At 41.2% G+C, this 20,815-nt stretch overlaps 1 protein-coding gene across 8 annotated transcripts in view; it reads right to left on the bottom strand.

Moving 5' to 3' along the window:
* ELF2 (E74 like ETS transcription factor 2) overlaps nucleotides 1–20,815 on the bottom strand; it is a 113,996-nt gene that overhangs the window by 75,236 nt on the left and 17,945 nt on the right. For 5 of the 8 annotated variants that reach the window (XM_062199600.1, XM_062199599.1, XM_062199596.1 and 2 more), the window contains exons 2-3: nucleotides 5,989–6,077; nucleotides 4,045–4,281 (exon numbers count right to left, since the gene is read on the bottom strand). The exons of 2 other annotated variants lie outside the window; for them this stretch is intronic. In XM_062199600.1, coding sequence (XP_062055584.1) covers nucleotides 4,045–4,116 — 72 coding nt within the window. In that variant the 5' untranslated portion in view covers nucleotides 4,117–4,281; nucleotides 5,989–6,077. Of the gene's footprint in view, nucleotides 1–4,044; nucleotides 4,282–5,988; nucleotides 6,078–12,620; nucleotides 12,726–20,815 lie in introns of those variants that run through there. One more of the 8 variants, XM_062199598.1, reaches the window with a different exon arrangement.

Here is a 20,815-nt window from a genome sequence, read left to right as displayed (position 1 = left end):
ATTTTTAAAAAAATGTTCCAGTACTTCACCGGTGAACAGGATACTGGCTATTGATTTATAATTTGTTTTTTATAATGTTAAAGAACTACACATCTATATTTATATTAAATAATGTTATAAATACTGAGTATTTAATTTTATAAAATTCCATTTCACCAAAAATCTTCTCTACAAATAATATTATATTAATAGTTTCCTTAATATTAAATTATTCCTACATATATAAATCCTATTTAGTAAATTTTTTTAAAAGATTCATTTCATCTGCTTGAAAGACAAGAGTCAGAGAGAGAGGTCTTCCATCCACTGGGTCCACTCTGCAAATGGCCATAACAGCCAGAGCTGAGCCAATCTGAAGCCAGGAGCCAGAAGCCTCCTCCTCTGTGTCTCCCATATGGGTGCAGGAGCCCAAGACCTGGACCATCCTCCACTGCTCTACCAGGCACACCAGCAGGGAGCCAGACTGGAAGTGGAGCAGCCAGGACTCAAATCAGTGCTCACATGGGACACCAGCGCCACTGCGCCACAGTGCCAGTCCCTAGTAATGTATCTTTAAATGACTGTATTCATATATACATATATGAATACAAATATATATATATATATAACTTTTCTAACATTTATTTATTTATTTGAAAGGCAGAGTTACAGAAAGATCAAGGGAGACAGAGAGAGAGAGAGAGAGAATTTTCCATCTGCTAGATCACTCCCCAAATGGCCACATTGGCTAAGAATGAGTCAGGCCAAAGCCAGGAGCCAGGAGCTTCATACAGGTCCAAGCACCTGGGCCATCTTCTGCTGCTTTCTCAGTTGCATTAGTAGGTAGTTGGACTGGAAGCATAGCAGCTAGTCTCAAGTTGATGCTAACATGAGATGCCAGTGTCACAAGCAGCAGCTTAACCTGCTATGGCACAATGTCCACCCCCATTTAATACTTTTTCAGAGTAACTTCTGAATCTCTACTCATTAGTTTTAGTTTTACTCTACTCATTTAGTTTTGTTTTCTTTTATGTGATATTATTTTCAGAAATAGAATAACCTAATTTTATAAAATGCATTATTTTGATGTTCATCAAAACTCTTGAAAGTCATGGTAACTTTCCAGGTGTCACCACCACCTTTTAAACATTTCCTTTTTCTTCTGATTCTGAGACTATGATTATAAAATCTTAAAAATAACTCCTATCGGGCCAGCGCCGTGGCTCAACAGGCTAATCCTCCACCTTGCGGCACCGGCACACCGGGTTCTAGTTCCAGTCGGGGCGCCGGATTCTGTCCCGGTTGCCCCTCTTCCAGGCCAGCTCTCTGCTATGGCCCGGGAGTGCAGTGGAGGATGGCCCAAACGCTTGGGCCCTGCACCCCATGGGAGACCAGGAGAAGCACCTGGCTCCTGCCTTCAGATCAGCGCGGTGCGTCGGCTGCAGCGCGCAGGCTGCAGCGGCCATTGGAGGGTGAACCAACGGCAAAAAGGAAGACATTTCTCTCTGTCTCTCTCTTTCTCACTATCCACTCTGCCTGCCAAAAAAAATTAAATTAAATTAAATTAAATTTAAAAAAATAGCACTATCCTCAAGACTCTTTGTAAAATCAGAATATATTTGCAATACTCGTGACTTTTCATTTCCTGGAATTCTCTCCCCTCCCAGATATTCCTATGGCCCAATGCCTCACTTCATTTAGCTCTAAACTGAAATGTTACCTCTTCAGAGAAGGCTTCCCCAATAGCCTTAATTAAATTACCTCTATCACCTTCTCTATACCTGAATTACTTTTATAATTCTTCTGAAATACTTTATCTCTGGGTGCCCAGAAAAGAACTTGACATCCACTAAATAGTCACAACTGAATATTATTCAGCCAAAAAAACAAAACAAAAAAAAGGAATAAAATCTTGTCATTTGCAGCAAAATGAATGAGCCTGCAGGACATTACGTTAAGTGAAAAATGTCAAGCACCAAAAAACAATTACTATATGTCCTCACTTATATGTGAAAGCTAAAAAGTTGATCTCATAGAAGTAGAGCACAGAATAATGATTACTAGAGGATGGAAAGGACAGGAGAAAGGAGGGAACAGAGAGATGATCGCTAATGACTACAAGGGTACGGTTGCATAGGAAGAATAACTCCTAATGTTCTATAGAACAGTAGGGTAGTCGATGGAAAACAATTAATTGTATTAATTGTCTCAAAATAGCTGATAGGCAGAATTTTCATGTTCCCAATACAAAGAAATGATAAATGTTTGAGGTGATAGGATAATTATACTGATCCAATCATTACACATTGTATACATGTATTATGTATCCCAAAAATAAGGTGTAATTGCTAAGTCAATTAAAATACATATTAAATATGTACATGTGGAGGTATGTTTGTGTGTGTATATGTGTGTGTGTCAGAGGAAAACATGAATTAAAGCAAGGGAGTATCGACATAGTATAATTTGAACAAAGAGTTCCCCAAGAGTAGTTTCACCCACTCTGGTGCCAAACAACCCAAAATGCCCATTAAGGCTGCTGTCTTCTGACTTCCTCCATAAAACATGACTACCCTGTAGGATTACAAAATAAGTCATCAGTCAGTAACAACTTGGTAAAGTCATCTTGCTTATCAGATTCTTTTATGACAAGGCATTCTCTTGGCCATGACATCTGGGGTTCCATGTAAAGAAAAAATATATGCTTTCCAGAAACTGTTGTTTTTGTATTTCTCACACTTCTTAAGCCACACAAGCTAAATATATTGTGTCTATTGTTCTTGGCCACTTCCCTCACAGCATCAAATGCCAAAACTATAGGACAGAGATAAAGCACTTTGAGAAACAAGCAGTATTTGGTCTTGTTAATACAGGAGGAGATGGAAGTGCCCGAGTCCCTGATCTCTGGTGACTCATTGCCTGGAGGTGATTGCACACAATGTGAATCTTTAAGGAAAAAACAAATTCAGTATGGGAATAAATTACGTTTTGTAGCTGTGGCCTCTCTTAATGAACTCTAGTTCTGAATTCATATACAAAAGGAACATTTAGGAGTCATCAAGTCCACAGACAAAGGAAAAAGAACACTTTCACTTTGTTCACTTCACATTTAATTTGCTCATGGCTGATCTGGATCTTAAAAGACCAAACAGACACCAACCAAGAAAGAAGAAGAATCCAGTCTCTAAAACACACAGCCTGATGTCTGAATTTGTTTCACAGGCATGCCACAAGACCACCACACTACTGCCAAATATGAGTAACATCATGCTCTTTCACAGAACACAGAGAAAACAGATTCTTTTCGTATAGAAAAATCTCCATTTTTTTTAACCTCATATCTAACCAAATATTTGTCCATTATTCTGACAGCACCATTATATTATAATTTGGATCCCTTCCAATATCCGGTCTTTACTGAATGGTGGGAATAGAAGCTAGGACCTGTAAGTCCATACATTTTCAGTACTGTCATTCTCTACTCCCATCTTATTCCTCAATGGTATTATTAACAAAAAATTACCAAATGTACTATAAACACCTAATTTTATAACTATAAAATTTTAAAACTTGAATTTTTTTTCTGATTTACTAAACAGTTAAATTCCTAAGCATGCATATTAGATAATAACTATGACAGATCTCCACACTGAATTGAACAGAATAACTAAGAAATAAAGATGACAAATAAAGTAGCTACAAAATTCTAACTTAGGATAAATCTAATTAGATATACAGGTACAGTACATATCTATACTCCATAAACCCAGACAATGGGTCTTATCAGCGTTTAAGTTCATCTATCTAATACTACAGTGTTCTCTCCATTTTTCCCTCCCTCTATGTTCACTCTAATATATGCATGCTCCATCTAGTCAGGTGAGTCCTGTGGTATCTTCCTCAGCCATCTAAATTTTAAGTACATGAACATACAATGACATGTACACATACAATTCCATGCATTGTGCATTCTTCCTCCCAAATGCCTGTTTACCATTAATTTCAAAATTAGTCCATGCATTGATTTCTACAAACAAAACAGAAATAATACATTGGATGCCTAACCTCGTGATTTTCTACTCCATTGCTGGAAAGCTCCACAACAGAACCTCCTCTGTCAACCACAGCTGATGTCATTGTTAATTCCCTGAGGAAGCTTCAAATGCTACTACCAATGTAATTAAAGGTTCATAGATGACTGCCAGTGTTATGGTTTTGCATTATCATGTTTAAAAGTCACAAGAGATGGAGTAGAGTAGATATCCAGATATCCAATCTTCTAAAGATGATAAACCAGAGAACCTAAAAAGAGGAAGAATTTTTTAAGTTAAAAAATACACAGGACAGGTACAAAGCATAACTTATTTTTGCAATCTAATTTTTTTTAATTTATTTTTATTTATTTGAAAGGCACAGAGAGAGAGATCTTCCATCTACTAGTTAACTCCCCAAATGGTTGCAATGGCCAAGGCTGGGCCAGGCCAAAGCCAAGAGCCAGGAACTTCATCCACATCTCCCTTGTGGGTGCAGGGGCCCAAGCATTTGGGCCATCTTCTACTGCTTTCCCATTAGCAGGAATCTGGATTGGAAGCAGAGCAGCAAAGTCTCGAACTGGAGCCTATATGGGATGCTGGTGATGCAGATGGCAGCTTTACCTGCTACGCCACAGCAATCTAATTTTTAACAATGCTTTACCTAAGAAAAAGGTGACAGACTTATACAATCCTATATCAAAAGGGGGCAGTAATGAACATTCTACCTCTTAACAGTTAATACTCAAATTCAAAAACACACCAATTTCTTACTAATCTGTTGTACATAGAAAATAAAATGTTACAACTTCTACCTTTATGAAAGTTTTATTTCTGAAATGTTTTAGCATAAGTTTTTGAAATCTTTTATGCACTACATATGAGGACTGAGACAACTTCTAAAACAATTTGCCTACTTAATAAATTAAAAGATTTATTGATTTGTAAATACTCTGCTCTTCTTTGGCTCATTTTGTTTGTTTGTTTGAATAATACAATTAAAACTCTTGAAATGGGTGTCTGGCCTGGCAGTTAAGATACCAGTTAGGATACCCATGCCCCACATCAGAATACTTGGGGGTTCAATACTTTGCTCCTGACTCCAGGAATTGGGTTCCTGCTGCCATCCTTGTGGGGAAAACTGGATTGAGTTCCCTAATCCTGGCTTCCACTCCGCCCAGCCTCAGCCAATCCAAGCATTTAGAGAGTGAACCAGTGGACTGGAGGGTTCCTGTTCTATGTCTCTGTTTCTGAAATAAGTAAATAAACAACTTTTTAAAATGAATGATTTTTGCTTATGGCAGTAGTAAGACCATTTGAAATTACGTGATCTTATTTTATCAATCTTTCCTCAATAACTGTTTTGCTACTAGTTCAAAAAATCAAGTAGTATATTATTCAAGTAACCTCTTAGCAAACTAAGTTTTTCCCCTTATAGAGATAAATGTCGATATATCTGCCATATGGATTTATGCATTAACTTATTCATAAAAAGTTACTTTATTTGATTTTGTATATATCACATATATCAAACAGGCATTGCTAACAGGATTTTTTTAATGTCAAAATTGAGAAATTAAGCATATTTTAGGAGAAAAGAGTACATATTTCTTTTTTTTATATTTTTTTAACTTTTATTTAATAAATATAAATTTCCAAAGTAAGAGTATATATTTCTAATAAATCACTATTAATACTATACTCTTATATTAAGTTTGATTAATGGCAATACAGATATGGAAATAAATATATTTATAAATTCAAAAAAATAAATACAAGCAAAAATTTCACTAAAACTGATTCAATATTATTAGTCTCTTTTTTATCTCACAAACATAAACTGGAAGAGGAAGTATCTGTATTTTTTTTAAAAAATACCTACACTAAAGCTTACTATTATCATATTAAAGTAATGGCTATTTCCACAATTTGTTTTCTAAATATACACATAAAAATAGCAGAAATAAATTTTACTTACAATTTGAATGTTAAGTAGTCTAAGCATCCTTCCTTCACTATTTTCACTTGGCAAAAGCTAAAATCTGAACCAGCAGTTCTTTGGAACTACTAATGAGAGCGGAAAAAAGACAGTATTAATATAATTCTGTCAAAAACATTTTGCTCAAATTAGATTTGATTCAGAGAGTAAATACTTATTTAAGCAAATCACCTCTAAAACTTGATGATACATATTTACATAATTTACTCAATAAAGAAGTTATCTGCAGGTTATCAAACTTAAAATTTTAAGTAATCACTAAATAAGAATTACTGAGTAAAGACAGACCCAACAAACACAGCTTATGCACCATTACGGACTGTATTTCAATCAACCAACAGGTTTTTAATAACTGGCCACATGTATAACACCTGCTCCCCGGGCATATAAAACCAAGTTTGAAAAAGGATGACTAACCCAAAAAGTACTATAAAACAATGTTAACCCATTAAGTTGTTTTTTCTGTCTCTCAAGTCTCTTCAAACAGCCCTCTTCCTTACAAAGACAAATCTATCAACTTATACACTGGATCTTAGGCCTTGCTCCATCAGTTTATTCCTTCTTTCTCCTTAACCTTCTCTTAATGTTGTCTCCTTTCAGAGATAAACATTTATAAGACCCTCTCATCTTAAAAATGGAAAATCCCCTTCCATGATCCTATATACCTTTCCAGCTACCACTCTAGTTCTTTCCATTCTCAGATAAAGTTCTAGAAATCTTCTGCACTGTCTCCACTTCCTAATTCCCCAGGTACACCCCCTTCTATCAAGCTTTGACATCTGCTGCCACTCAAATGAAACTTCTTACTAAATTCTGTTTGTCATGTCCAGTGGATACACATCTGTCTTCATAGGACCTGATACCTCTGACACATGTGCCACTGTTTATCATTCCTGCCATGAAACTCTATCTTGAATTTATTTCTACCTTTATAGCTACTCCTTTTCTACTTCCTCTTACAATTCCAACCCTGATTCTCAAGTGGCTTAAGAGTACACATAAATGGAAGCCCATATATCATCTCTTTAAATATTTTAAATCAAGCCAATATGCCGTAAATTATTCTATCCTCCTATCTTGACAAATATATCTTTAATTTTTTAAAATTTATTTATTTGACAGGTAGAGTTGTAGACAGTGAGAGAGAGAAAGACAGAGAGAAAGGTCTTCCTTCCATTGGTTCACTCCCCAAATGGCTGCTACGGTCGGTGCTGCGCCAATCCGAAGCCAGGAGCCAAGCGCTTCTTCCTGGTCTCCCATGCGGATGCAGGGGCCCAAGCACTTGGGCCATCCTCCACTGCCCTCCTGGGCCACAGCAGAGAGCTGGACTGGAAGAGGAGCCACCAGGACTAGAACCTGGCGCCCATATGGGATGCCGGCACTACAGGTGGAGGATTAACCAAATGAGCCACGGCACTGGCCCCGACAAATATATTTTTATAACAACCTACATAGCCATTCCAATATTAAATTCTGATTCCCTCAAGTTCTATGAGGGCATGAAAAAGGCCACCCCTCTTTTCTCACCTGAGGCCTACCTACCTCTTTTCTTTTCCAACCTTCAGCTCCATTCAATACTACAAAGGGCTTTACATGCCTGCATATATGGGCATCACACCCCACATGTCCCAGCTCTGCTAAAATGGCAGCAAAGAGTTGCTCCTTAGCCAACTCTCAGACCTACAGGAGCATGTGTGTGCTACAGTCAAGAAAAAATCCGGGAAGAGACCTGTGAGGGGATACATGGGGCAAGGAATTCTGGGATCCAAACTTCGCAGATTAATCTAGGAAGATATCAGGTAGACTAATCACCTTGCTTCCCAAAAATCTTCACTCTGTGAGGACTGCTAGAGCATGGATGGAGAACCTTTTTTTTTTTTGGGGGGGGGGGTGGCAAGAGTCACTTGGAGATTTAAAACATCATTCATGCCATACAAAATCAACTTAAAGTCTACTAGGGCCTAGCGTTGTGGTGCTGGTTCAAATTTCAGCTATTTTACTTCCAATCCAGCTCCCCGCTAAAGCGCCCAGAAAGGCAGTAGATAGCCCAAGTACTTGCATCCACACCACCCATGTGGGACACCCAGATGGAGTCCTGGACTCTGGCTTCAGCCTGGCCCAGCCCTGTCCCTTGCAGCCATTTGGGGAGTGAACCAGAGAATGGAAGATATATCTCTCTCTCACTCCCTTGATCACTCTTGCTTTCTTTCCTTTTCTCTCTATAACTCTTCCTTTTAAATACATTTAAAAACAAACAAACAAACAGCCTGCTGGGGGCCGGCACTGTAGCATAATAGGCTAAGCCTCTGCTCACAGCCTAGCATCTCATATGAGTGACAGTTCATGTCCCAGCTGCTCCACTTCGAATGCAGCTCCCTGCTGATGGCCAGGAAAAGCAGTGGAAGATGGCCCAAGTGTTTGGGTCCCTACATGCACGTGGGAGACTCATGGCTCCTGGCTTCTGATCAGCTCAGTTCTGGCCATTGTGACCATTCGGGGAGTGAACCAGTGGATGGAAGATCTTTCTGTCCATAATTCTGCCTCTCAAATATATAAATAAAATCTTTAAAAAAAAAAAAAAAACTTAGCCTGCTATATACCTTTATTGACTAGTTGCCTTGGCAGGGCCAGACCAAATGGTTTTGCAGGCCTTCTAGACTTTCCCCATCCCTGAGCTAGAGGAAGCCCAGCTGAGGCTCTCTAAAGCACAAAGCCCTGAGCAGCATTCCCACATGTCCAAGGGCATGCTGCTCTCTGGGCACATGTAGGTGTTACAGGGTCCCATTCCTAAGTCCTGTTCTCTTCTGATTCTTTCTTTCTTTTTTTTTTTTTTTTTTTACAGGCAGAGTGGATAGTGAGAGAGAGAGACAGAGAGAAAGGTCTTCCTTTTTGCCCTTGGTTCACCCTCCAATGGCCGCTGTGGCCGGCGCATTGTGCTGATCCAAAGCCAGGAGCCAGGTGCTTCTCCTGGTCTCCCATGCGGGTGCAGGGCCCAAGCACTTGGGCCATCCTCCACTGCCTTCTCGGGCCACAGCAGAGAGCTGGCCTGGAAGAGGGGCAACCGAGATAGAATCCGGAGCCCCAACCGGGACTAGAACCCAGTGTGCCGGCACCACAAGGCAGAGGATTAGCCTAGTGAGCCACGGCGCCGGCCTCTCTTCTGATTCTTAATACTCTCTAAACTGTCATCCTCTCTGCTCACTTCAATCGAAAATATTCTCATGGACTCCAATTAGTCACCAGATACTTTGTTGCCTCTACTTCTTTGTGAAAATGAGTAAGGTAAAAATAAACAGCTATCAGGCTGATCTGAAGCCAGGAGCTAGGAGCTTCTTCTGGGTCTCCTATTCGTATACAAGGGCCCAAGGACTTGGGCCATCTTCCACTGTTTTCCCAGGCCATAGCTGAGAACTGGATCAGAAGTGGAGCAGCCAGGACTCAAAGCGGTGCCCATATGGGATGCTAGCACAGCAGGCATTGGCTTTACCGACTTTACCACAGCACCAGCCCCAAGAGCAACTTTTAAGTAAGCAAAATAAAAGACATTTTATTCGTCCCCTTTAACTAATTCACTTTTATATACTATAGATAAGACTTCAGTGTAAAGCAAAAGCATCAATAAACTAAGCCTATCTTTGGGGAACTTAAAAATCTGCAACCCAAAGTATATTCAGTAAAATATTTGCCACCAAGCTGGAAAGACAACTTTCATAATGTTCAATAGATAATTTTTCAAATATTAATAACATAACTTTTAAAACACCGTAAGTCATATTGCTTGATTGGTTTTAAAGACCAAATCTATCATTTATACTGTTCATTTTGCACATAAGATGGCCTGCAAAACTCTGCATGTTGCTTTTCCCTTAACACAAACTTGTCAGATTTTTTACTCTATAGTTAGCCGCATTAAATCAAGAGAAGAAGAGGATGAAATGAGAGGTATAAGACATCTTGGTTTCAGTATAAAATTCAGCATGCGGGTTTTACGTGTGAAACAATGAATATTGCCTACATACACGCATACTTTAAGCAAAAATGTTTCTTGCTCCAAACAGCTTTTTTTCTTTAGGAATAAAAGTACATTTATCTGTGCAGATGTTGAAAATCTTATTAAATCCTTGTCAAGGATTTGTTTTGCATTAAACAAATTTATATATAGAAATAAACTTAAATTAAAAAATAAATAAACAGCTATCTATACCAGGATAACCTGGACACTCCATTTATTAATATGGTCTTTCAGCAAATATTAGCTAGGCACTATTTTATGTTGGTATACTTTTAGGTAACAAGGGTACAGCAATAAATAAAGGAAAAGTCTCTGTCCTTATGAATCTTACATCCTAGGTAGCAAAGAGAAAGTAAGCAAAGAACACCCAGCATTCACATGGGTGGTGATGAAGGCTAAGGAAATAAATGAACAAAAGGAATAGGGAGCATTTAGCAGTAAAGAGGGTTGAAGTTCAAATTAAGTATTCAAAAAGACTCAAAGTGACATATAAGTAAAGACCCAAAAGGAGGAATAAGCTATAGCAATGACTGAGGGAACAGCTTTCTAGTCAAACGAAACAGAAATCTAAGAATCTCAAAAGAGATCAGCAAGGAATCCAATATGGTTGATGCCACATGAGTGAAAGGAAGAAAGAATAATTGAAAGAGATAGAGGGATAATGGGAGGGGACCATGTAGACAGTCTGCAAGGACTTTTAACATTTACTTCAGGAAGAACAAGGGTTTTACACAAAGAGAGAGGACTTGATTATTATAAGGATTATTATTATCATTCGGTTCTAGGTTGAAAACAGATAAAGGGACAAGAAGAGAAATAAGATCAGGGGAGAGCGCTGTGGCATAGTGGGTAAAGCCGCCTGATGTGCCGATATCCCATATAGAAGCCGGTTGGAGTCCCGGCTGTTCCACTTCTGATCCAGCTCTCTGCTGTGGCCTGGGAAAGCAGTAGAAGATGGCCCAAGTCCTTGGGCCCCTGCACCCACATGGGAGACCCAGAAGAAGCTCCAGCTGTTGCAGCCATTTGGAGAGTGACCAGTGGATGGAAGATTTCTCTCTCTCTCCTTCTCTCTCTGTGTAACTTTGACTTTCAGGTAAATAAATAAATCTTTAAAGAAAAAAAGAAAAAGAAAATTCTGGAGCTGAAAATAACCAAAACAGAAAATTCACTAAAGAGATTCAAAGTAGCATTTGGGTAGTGAACTTGAGACAAGATAATGGAAGTAACAAAATGAACAAGAGAAACAAAAATGATTGAAGAAAAGTTTAGAGGACCTGTGGGATACTATCAAGCAAACCAACATAGGCATTGTGACAGTTCCAGAAGGAAGATAGAGAAATAAAGGCAGAGAAAATATCTGAAAAATAATGGCTTGGGGCTAGCACTGTGGCATAGCGGGTAAGGCTGCCAACTGTGGTGCCAGATCCCATACAGGTGCTGGTTTGCAATCCGGCTGCTCCACTTCTGATCCAGCTCTCTTATGAGAAAACAGTGGAAGATGACGCACACCCTTAGGGCCCCTTCACCTGTGTGGAAGACCCAGAGAAAGCTCTTAGCTCCTGGCTTAAGATCGGCTCAGCTCCAGCTGTTATAGCCATCTGGGGAGTAAACCAATGGATGGAACACACACACACCCATACTATCTCACACACTCTCTCTCTCCTTCTGTCTCTCTGTAACTCTGCCTTTAAATAAATAATTTTTTTAAATTAAGGGAGTACAATTTTTTTTTAAAGACTTATCCATTTATTTGAAAGGCAGAGTTGCAGAGAAGCCCTCGATCTACTGGTTCACTCCCCAAATGGCAGTAACAGCCAGAGCTGAGCCAATCTGAAGCCAGGAGCCTGGAGTTTCTTCCAGGTATGCCATGTGAGTGCAGGGGCCCAAGTACTTGGGCCATTTTTAGCTGCTTTTCCAGGCACATTAGCAGGGAGCTAAATTCAAAGCAGAACAGCTGGGACTCAACCTGGCACTCATGTGAAGACAGCATTGAAGAGGCAGCTTAACTCATTGTGCCCAATATTGGCCCAACTTACACATTTTTAAATAAAAGCTAGTATTTTGGGGTACTCATTGTAACATAGTGGGTTATGGAACTGTCTGGGATGCCTGCATCAGCATCCAACAGAGTGCCCATTAATGCCTAGTTATTTTACTTAACACACATTCTGGAAGGCAGACGACAATAGCTCAAGCGCTTGGGCACTTGCCACGAATGTGAGAGACCCAGATGGAATTCTAAGCTCCTGGCTTTGGCCTGGCCCATCCCTGACTGTTGAAGCCATTTAGAGAGTGAACAAGCAGACAGAATCTTTCTCTCCTTCCTCCTTTCTCTCTCTCTCTCTCGCTCTCTTACTCTGCCTTTCCAATAAAAAACTAAATCTTTAAAGAAAAAAAAAAAACTGGTTTGTAACTACACACTTAGACAAACACATCTAAAAGAATTATTAGTTTGGGGCCAGCACTGTGGCGCAGCGCGTAAAGCCCTGGCCTGAAGCACCAGCATCCCACATGGGCACCAGTTCTAGTCCCAGCCGCTCCCCTTCTGATCCAGCTCTCTGCTATGGTCTAGGATAGCAGTAGAAGATGGCCAAAGTACCTGGGCCCCTGCACCCACGTAGGAGACCCAGAAGAAGCTCCTGGCTCCTGGCTTCGGATTGGCGCAGCTCCAGCCATTGCAGCCATCTGGGGAGTGAACCAGCGGATGGAAGACCTCTCTCTCTGTAACTGTCTTTCAGATAAATAAAGTAAATCTTTTAAAAAAAAAAAAACAGAATTATTAGTTTATGTTCTTGGATACACAACATGTAAAGATGTTATTTTGTGCCATCAACAAATTAAAGAGATGGGGAGCTATAAAATGTAGGGAGGGGGAAAGTACAGTTTTTGTATGCCATTGAAGTTAAACTACACAAATCCAGGGGCCGGCACTGTGGTGTTGCAGGTAAAGCCACCAGCACCACATATGTGCACCAGTTTGAGTCGCGGCTACTCCACTTCACATCCAGCTCTCTGCTATGGCCTGGGAAAGCAGTAGAAGATGGCCCAAGGCCTTCGACCCCTGCACCCGCGTGGGAGACCTGGAAGAAGCTCCTGGCTTCGGATCAGGCAGCTCTGGCCATTGCAGCCATATGGGAAGTGAACCAGCAGATAGAAGACCTCTCTCTGTCTGTTTGTCTTTCTGTCTGTCTGTCTCTCTTTCTCTGTGTAACTCTGACTTTCAAATAAATAAAATAAAATAAATATTTTAAAAAAAGAAGCAATAGAGGCATCTTTATAAAAAAAAAAATAGAACTTAAAGGCCAAAAAAAGTCCACCCACAATGGAAACTTAATGGGACAAAGTTAGCATTAAAACCCATGAAAAAAAATGACTATTTCTAAAAAAATCCCTCTTTTGGGACCAGTGCTATGGAGTAGCAAGTAAAGCTGCCACCTCCATCACCAGTATCCCATATGGGTGCCAGTTCGAGTCCCAGCCACTTCACTTCTGATCTAGCTCTCTGCTAATGGGCCTGGGAAAGCAGCAGAGGATGGCCCAAGTCCTTGGTCCCCATACTCACGTGGGAGACCAGGAAGAAGCTCCTAGCTCCTGGGTTTGGCCTGACCCAGCCTTGGCCACTGTGGCCATCTGGGGAGTCAATCAGCAGATAGAAGACTTTTATTTCTCTGCCTCTCCCTTTCCTTATCTGTAACTCTTTCAAATAAAAATACATAAATCTTTTTAAAACATCCTTCTTTTTTAAAGTTTATTTTCATTTTATTTGAAAGGCAGACAGAGACAGGGAAACAGAGAGATCATCCCATCTGCTGGTTCACTTCCCTAATGCCTGCAATAGCCAGGGCTGTGCCAGGCCACAACCAATATCTCAGAATTCAATCCAGGTCTCTCACGTGGGTGGCAGGGACCCAACTATTTGGACTGTCACCCGCTTTCTCCCAGAGTATATTTTAGCAGGAAGCAAGACTTGGAAACAGATCAGAGACTAAAATGAATCACTCTAATATGCAACGTGGGAATCCCAAGCCGTGTCTCAACTGCTACACCAAATGCCCATGCCAAAAAAAGGGCTATTTAATAAATAATGTTGGGACAAATGATGATCCATTCAAGATAAAAATAAAAACATCTACCTGTCACTACCTTTCATCACTCATGAAATATACTAAAGGTATACTACAGAACTAAGTATATAAACTTTTTTCGATCAGAAGAAAATATAGAATATTTCCCCATGACCTCACAATTAGGGAAAAATTATTAGATAAGACATAGAAAGTAAAATAAGTGGTTACTAAACATTACACCATTTTAAGAAAATTTAAAACAACAGAAACCAAAACAAAGCTGAAAGATAAGAGACTGGAAAAAGGGGCCAGCACCGTGGTGTAGCAGATAAAGTCGCCACCTTCAGTGCCAGCATCCCATCTGGGCACTGGTTTTTAAGTCCTGGCTGCTCCACTTCCCATCCAGCTCTCTTCTGTGTGTGGCCTGGAAAAGCAGTAGAAGATGGCCCAAGTTCTTGGGCCCCTACACCCACATGGGAGATCTGGAAGATGCTCATGATTCCTGGCTTTGGCCTGACCCATACCTGGCTATTGCAGCCATTTGGGAAAATGAACTAGAGGATGAGAGATATTCATTCTCTTTCTCTCTCTCTCTCCTCTCCCCCCTCTCTCTGTGTCTCTTTCTCTGTGTAACTCTTTCAAATAAGTAAATAAATAAACATTTTTAAAAAAAATGTTAAAGGCCTGCTGGCCACTGTAACTTCAACATACAACAGGTATATGATAAAAATTTGTTGAAGTTTAGCTTTACTTTTTTTTTTTTTTTTTTTTTTTTTTTGACAGGCAGAGTTAGACAGTGAGAGAGACAGAGAGAAAGGTCTTCTCCTCTGTAGGTCCACCCCTCAAATGGCCGCTACGGCCAGCATGCTGCGTCAATCCGAAGCCAGGAGCCAGGCACCCCTTCCTGGTCTCCCATGCGGGTGCAGGGCCCAAGCACCTGGGCCATCCTCCACTGCCCTCCCGGGCCACAGCAGAGAGCTGGACTAGAAGAGGAGCAGCCGGGACAGAACCGGTGCCCCAACTGGGACTAGAACCTGGAGTACCGGCGCCACAGGCGGAGGATTAGCCTAGTGAGCCGTGGCGCCGGCCTAGCTTTACTTCTGACTATGCAGTCTTGGAAAGTTACTTAATTTCCTTAAGCGTCAATTTTTTTTTAAGATTTATTTATTTGTTTTAAAAGTCAGAGTAGAGAGAGAGAGGGAGGGAGGGAGGGAGGGAGGGAGGGAAAGAGAGATCTTCTGGGTTTGGGGGCTGGTACTGTGGCACAGGGGGTTAATGCCCTGGCCTAAGGCGCCGGCATCCCATATGGGCGCTGGTTGGAGACCTGGCTGCTCCACTTCCAATCCAGCTCTCTGCTATGGCCTGGGAAAGCAGTAGAGGATGGTCCAAGTTCTTGGGCCCCTGCACCTGCATCGGGGACCCGGAGGAAGCTCCTTGCTCTTGACTTCAGATCAGTACAGCTCTGGCCATTGTGGCCAATTGGGGAGTGAACCATCGGATAGAAGACCTCTCTCTCTCTCTCTCTTTCTCTCTCCTCTCTCTGTGTAACTCTGACTTTCAAATAAATAAATAAGTCTTTAAAATAAAGAGAGAGAGAGAGAGATCTTCCATCTGCTGGTTCACACCCCAGATAGCCGCAAGGGCTAGCGCTGGACCAGGCTGAATGAAGCCAAGAGTTTCTTTCAGGTCTACCTCCTACACCACAATTCTATAGTAAGATGGTAAAACAACTCGGAGAGGTAGAGGTATTCGGTTCTTTTCATTCTTTACATAAAGTGCTTAGCACACTATAAACACTGAATATCATTTGATGCATTTGATGTTATTATCTCTTTGATAATGAGATCACACGACAGGTACAGGGATAACATCAAAGCTGTGTTATATTGCTAAAGCTTCATAAGAGTATAGCAACACGGGACAGGCACATGGCACAGCAGACAGGATGTGACATGGGACACCCACATTCCATATCAGAGCACATTCCATATCATATTCTCTCAAGTTCTGGTTCCTTCACTTCCTATTCAGTTTTCTGCTAAGGTGCACGCTGGGAAATAGATGATGGTTCAATTGCTTAGATCCCTCCTATCCATCTGAAAAACCCAGACTGAGTTCTAGACTCCTAGCTTCAGCCTGGCCCAACCCTAAGATGTTGCAAACATTTGTGAAACGAAACAGCAAGTAGAAGATTGATGTCTCCCTCTCTAATAAATTGAAAATAAGTTTTTAATTAAAAAATGAAGACAGCAAACTAACCTAATTGCTTCTCATGAAAAATTGAGATGCTCATTCTTATAATTGGCTGACAAAAATTAGGACAACATTTGAAAGGGATAGAAGGTAAACTTATCAATCTTTTAAAGAAAGAATTCCCTTTTGAAAATGGAAATAAGGGGGCCAGGGTTGTGATGTGGCATGTAAAGCAACCACTGCAACACAGATATCACATACTGGTGACGGTTCAAGTCCAAGCAGCTCTACTTCCAATCCAGCTCCCTGCTAATGCACCTGGAAAAGTAGCGGATGATGGCCCAAGTGCTCGGGCCCCTGCCACCCACATGGGAGACCTGAAGAAGCTCCTGGCTTCAGCCTGGCCCAGCCCCAGCTGTTGCAGCTATCTGGGGAATGAACCAGGAGATGGAAGATTTCCCTGTCTGTCTCTCCCTCTCTCTCTCTCTCTCTCTGTAACTCTTTCAAATAAAAAATAAATCTTAAAAAAGAAAGGAGAGGGCCGGCGCTGTGGCTTAACAGGCTAATTCTCCGCCTTGTGGCACCTGCACACCAGGTTCTAGTCCCGGTCGGGGCGCCGGATTCTATCCCGGTTGCCCCTCTTCCAGGCCAGCTCTCTGCTGTGGCCCGGGAAGGCAGTGGAGGATGGCCCAAGTGCTTGGGCCCTGCACCCGCATGGGAGACCAGGAAAAGCACCTGGCTCCTGGCTTCGGATCAGCGCGGTGTGCCGGCCGCAGCGGCCATTGGAGGGTGAACCAAGGGCAAAAAGGAAGACCTTTCTCTCTGTCTCTCTATCTACTCTGCCTGTCAAAAAAAAAAAAAGAAAGAAAGAAAGGAGAGAAGTAAGAGAGAGGGAGGGATGGGGCTGGCTCCGTGGCTCACTTGGTTAATCCTCCACCTGTGGCGCCGGCATCCCATATGGGCGCCGGGTTCTAGTCCCAGCTGCTCCTCTTCCAGTCCAGCTCTCTGCTGTGGCCCAGGAGGGCAGTGGAGGATGCCCAGGTGCTTGGGAGACCAGGAGGAGGCACCTGGCTCCTGGCTTCGGATCAGCGCAGCGCCATCCGTGGCAGCCATTTCAGGGGTGAACCAACGGAGGAGGACCTTTCTCTCTATCTCTCTTTCTCACTAACTCTACCTGACAAATAAAAAAATAAATAAATAAAAATAAAAGAGAGAGGGAATGAAAGAGGAAGGAAGGAAGGGAGGAGGGAAAAAAGAAAATGGAAATGAGATCATTTTGAGGGGAGCTAAGGCTAAGAAGTATACAGTTTATAAAAATTTGATTATGGTCAGGACTGGAGATAATTATTTCAGCAATAAGCATGTGAATTATTTAAGTGATTAGGAGTTAAACCAGATATTTAAAATAAGATGCTAGAGATTTACAGAATAAGAAAAATTGCAGAAAATATCTTTTAATCCAGGAGAGACTTTAGAGCTAATTTTACAGACGAAAAAAACAGATTAGACAGATTAACTGGAAAACTGAAAGCTAGAACTTGCCAATTATATAAACAATTTTGCATTTCAAGAGTCCCATATCATGTATACGTTTCATTTACTCACAGCCTGGCATTTAATATAGTTAAATATAAATTCTTAATCTCATATATCTATTCTTATGTAAATATACAGCATGTGTCCTCACAAATAATGTAGATAGTGCATGAACTTGAATAATTTGTGACTTCAACGAAATTGTCATTAAGATTTTTGTAAGCTTTCCTTGCCAGACATGTTTCAGCTTTTTTAAAAATCTTCAACCTAAGAACTAGACTTGCCAGGTTCCCAGGCATAATCTAGTTAATGTTGACTTGTTTAACCTGTTTCAGGATGGTGAAAATCTAACAGGGAAGTATCATCTAAAAATACTCTAACTTATCAAACTTCTAATTATTCAAAGAATTGATGAGAATAGACAAGAAGACAAAAAAACAACCTGACTTGGGCTTCCCACAGTCACCAGAAGAGCTAAAAGCCACACTATTGCCTGGCTACACCCTTCAAATATTTGTATCTCAACTCTGGTGAAAATAGCTTCTTGTTCAGCCAAAAAAGATACACAAGACTTTAAAGTCTTTGTTTCAAGTGGCTTAAGGTAGTCAAACAATTTCTTTAAAGAAGGCTGGAGCTAGTGGTAGTCAAGACATGTAGCAGAGTCTGTCACTGAAAAAAATCTAGAATCTAGTTAGGCTCTGTTCAACAAAGCAAGTTAGGTGAATTTTTCTCTTTCAAGGAGGAATAAATTGTCAGTCCAGCAATTGCCATTTTAAAAATATTAGTGCAGGACTGGCGCTGTGGCATAGAGGGTATAGCAGCTGCTGGCAATGCTGGTTCAAGTCCCAACTGCTCCACTTCCCATCCAGCTCTCTGCTGTGGCCTGGGAAAGCAGCAGAAGATGGCCCAAGTCCTTAGGCCCCTGCACCCACATGGGAGACCCAGAAGAAGCTCCTGGCTCCTGGCTTCGGATCGGTGTGGCTCCGGCCATTGCGGCCACCTGGGGAGTGAACCAGTGGATGAGAAACCTCGCTGTCTCTACCTCTCTCTGTAACTCTGTCTTTCAAATAAATAAAATAAATCTTTAAAAAAAAAAAAAAAACGTAGGCAGAGCCTCTCTCACCCTCCCATAGATTTTTCTACCTAACTCCTTACTGTCTTGTAACATGGGCTGATTAGAATGTTTAAAATATGTTAAACAGAAATTACATATATCTTATTTATGTAAATATACAGAAATTTTCCCTTCCCAAGAAAAAGGTGTATGTACGCATGTGTGTATAGGTGTGTGTGTGTGTGTATAAATTCTTTTCAAAATTTATTTATTATATATTTGAAAGGCAGAGAGACACAGGGAGAGGTCTCCCACTACCTGCTGTATCCCAGGGTGTGCATTAGCAAGAAACTAGAACTGGAAGTGGTGCTGGAACTTGAACCCAAGCACTCTGATACAGGATATGGGCATCCCAAGCAGCATCTTAACTACTGTGCCAAATGCCTGCTCCTGTATAGTGAATTCTTCTAACTCACAATTTTTCTCATACTTGTATAAATTCTGAGGGTCTTAGGGAAAAAAAGCGAGAAAAAAAATGACAGCATTAACAACTGTCTTTCTACTTGCTGTCTTAAGAGTGAAATTTATTTTTTGAAAAGAAATGTTGGCCTGAAATTCTCTATTTTCAAGAAATGAAGATCTTCTTCAGATACAGGCCTTGTATCCTAATTCAAGTTTACTTGTATTTCAAGTAAAAGAGCTACTTGGAACCAAAATAAATTTTTTCTTGGTGCTAAATCAAAAGGTCTGCTTGAAGAAGCAACTATGGGAAAAAGTGCACCTATGGGTCCCTGCACCCGCATGGGAGACTGGGAGGAAGCACCCAGCTCCTGGCTTCGGATCGGCACAGTGCCGGCCGTGGCGGCCACTAGGGGAGTGAACCAACAGAGGGAAGACCTTTCTCTCTGTCTCTCTCTCACTGTCTATAACTGTCTCTCTCTAATTCTGCTTGTCCAAAAAAAAAGTGTACCTAGTCTCCCAGTTTGCAGCTGAAACTACTTATAGGATTATCTCCCTTTAACTAATTAACCCAAGGTCTGGGCTTTTCCACAAGCCCAAAACAGACACTTAGAGATCTGTACAATGTGCAACCAATCAATGAATGAATGAACAAATGCATGCCTGTTTTTATTTGAAGGACTAAGTATCACCTTCTCCATTATTATTATCCATTAAATAAACTTTTTCCAAGCAAGTTAAAACAAGTTTTCAGCCTTAGCAGGGCAGACTCTTAGTCTAGATAGATATGTCAGGGGTCTCCAAGATCATCCCTACATTCAGATTTGCCAGGACTTAACAGGGTTCAGCATACAATTAAACTCACGGCTATTCTAAAAAATATAGCAGGTCATGGGGCAGGTGCTGTGGCATAGGTCAAGTTGCCACCTGCCGTGCCAGCTTCCTATATGGGCACCAGTTCAAGTCCCGCTGCTCCTCTTCTGATCCAGCTCTCTGCTATGCCCTGAGACAGCAGCAGAAGATGGCCCAAGTCCTTGGGCCCCTGCACCAGCATGGGAGACCCAGAAGAAGCTCCTGGCTCCTGGCTCAAGACCAGCATAGCTCCGGTCGTTGCGGCCATCTTGCAAAGACCTCTCTCTCTCAGCCTCTCCTTCTCTCCCTATGTAACTGACTTTCAAATAAATAAATAAATCTTAAAACAAAACAAAACAAAACAAAAAAAAAAAACAGAAGTACAGAAGGTCACAAGGGAAAAAGACACAGGTAGAATCCAGAAGAATCCCTCTGCATACCTTCCTTCCTATGAGGGTCAGACACAGCTTACTCTTTTTTTTTTTTTTTTTTTTGAAGATTTATTTATTTACTTCAAAGTCAAAGTCACGCAGGGAGACGAGGAGAGGCCAAGAGAGAGACAGGTCTTCCATCCACTGGTTCACTTCCCCATCGGCCACCACGGCCGGAGCTGCGCTGATTGGAAGCCAGGAG

The sequence above is a fragment of the Lepus europaeus genome, chromosome 8 (assembly GCF_033115175.1).
Source record: "Lepus europaeus isolate LE1 chromosome 8, mLepTim1.pri, whole genome shotgun sequence".
NCBI classification, from domain to species: Eukaryota; Metazoa; Chordata; class Mammalia; order Lagomorpha; family Leporidae; genus Lepus; species Lepus europaeus.
Note: the sequence above shows the minus strand (reverse complement) of the source record. Positions and strands in the feature narration are given on the sequence as shown.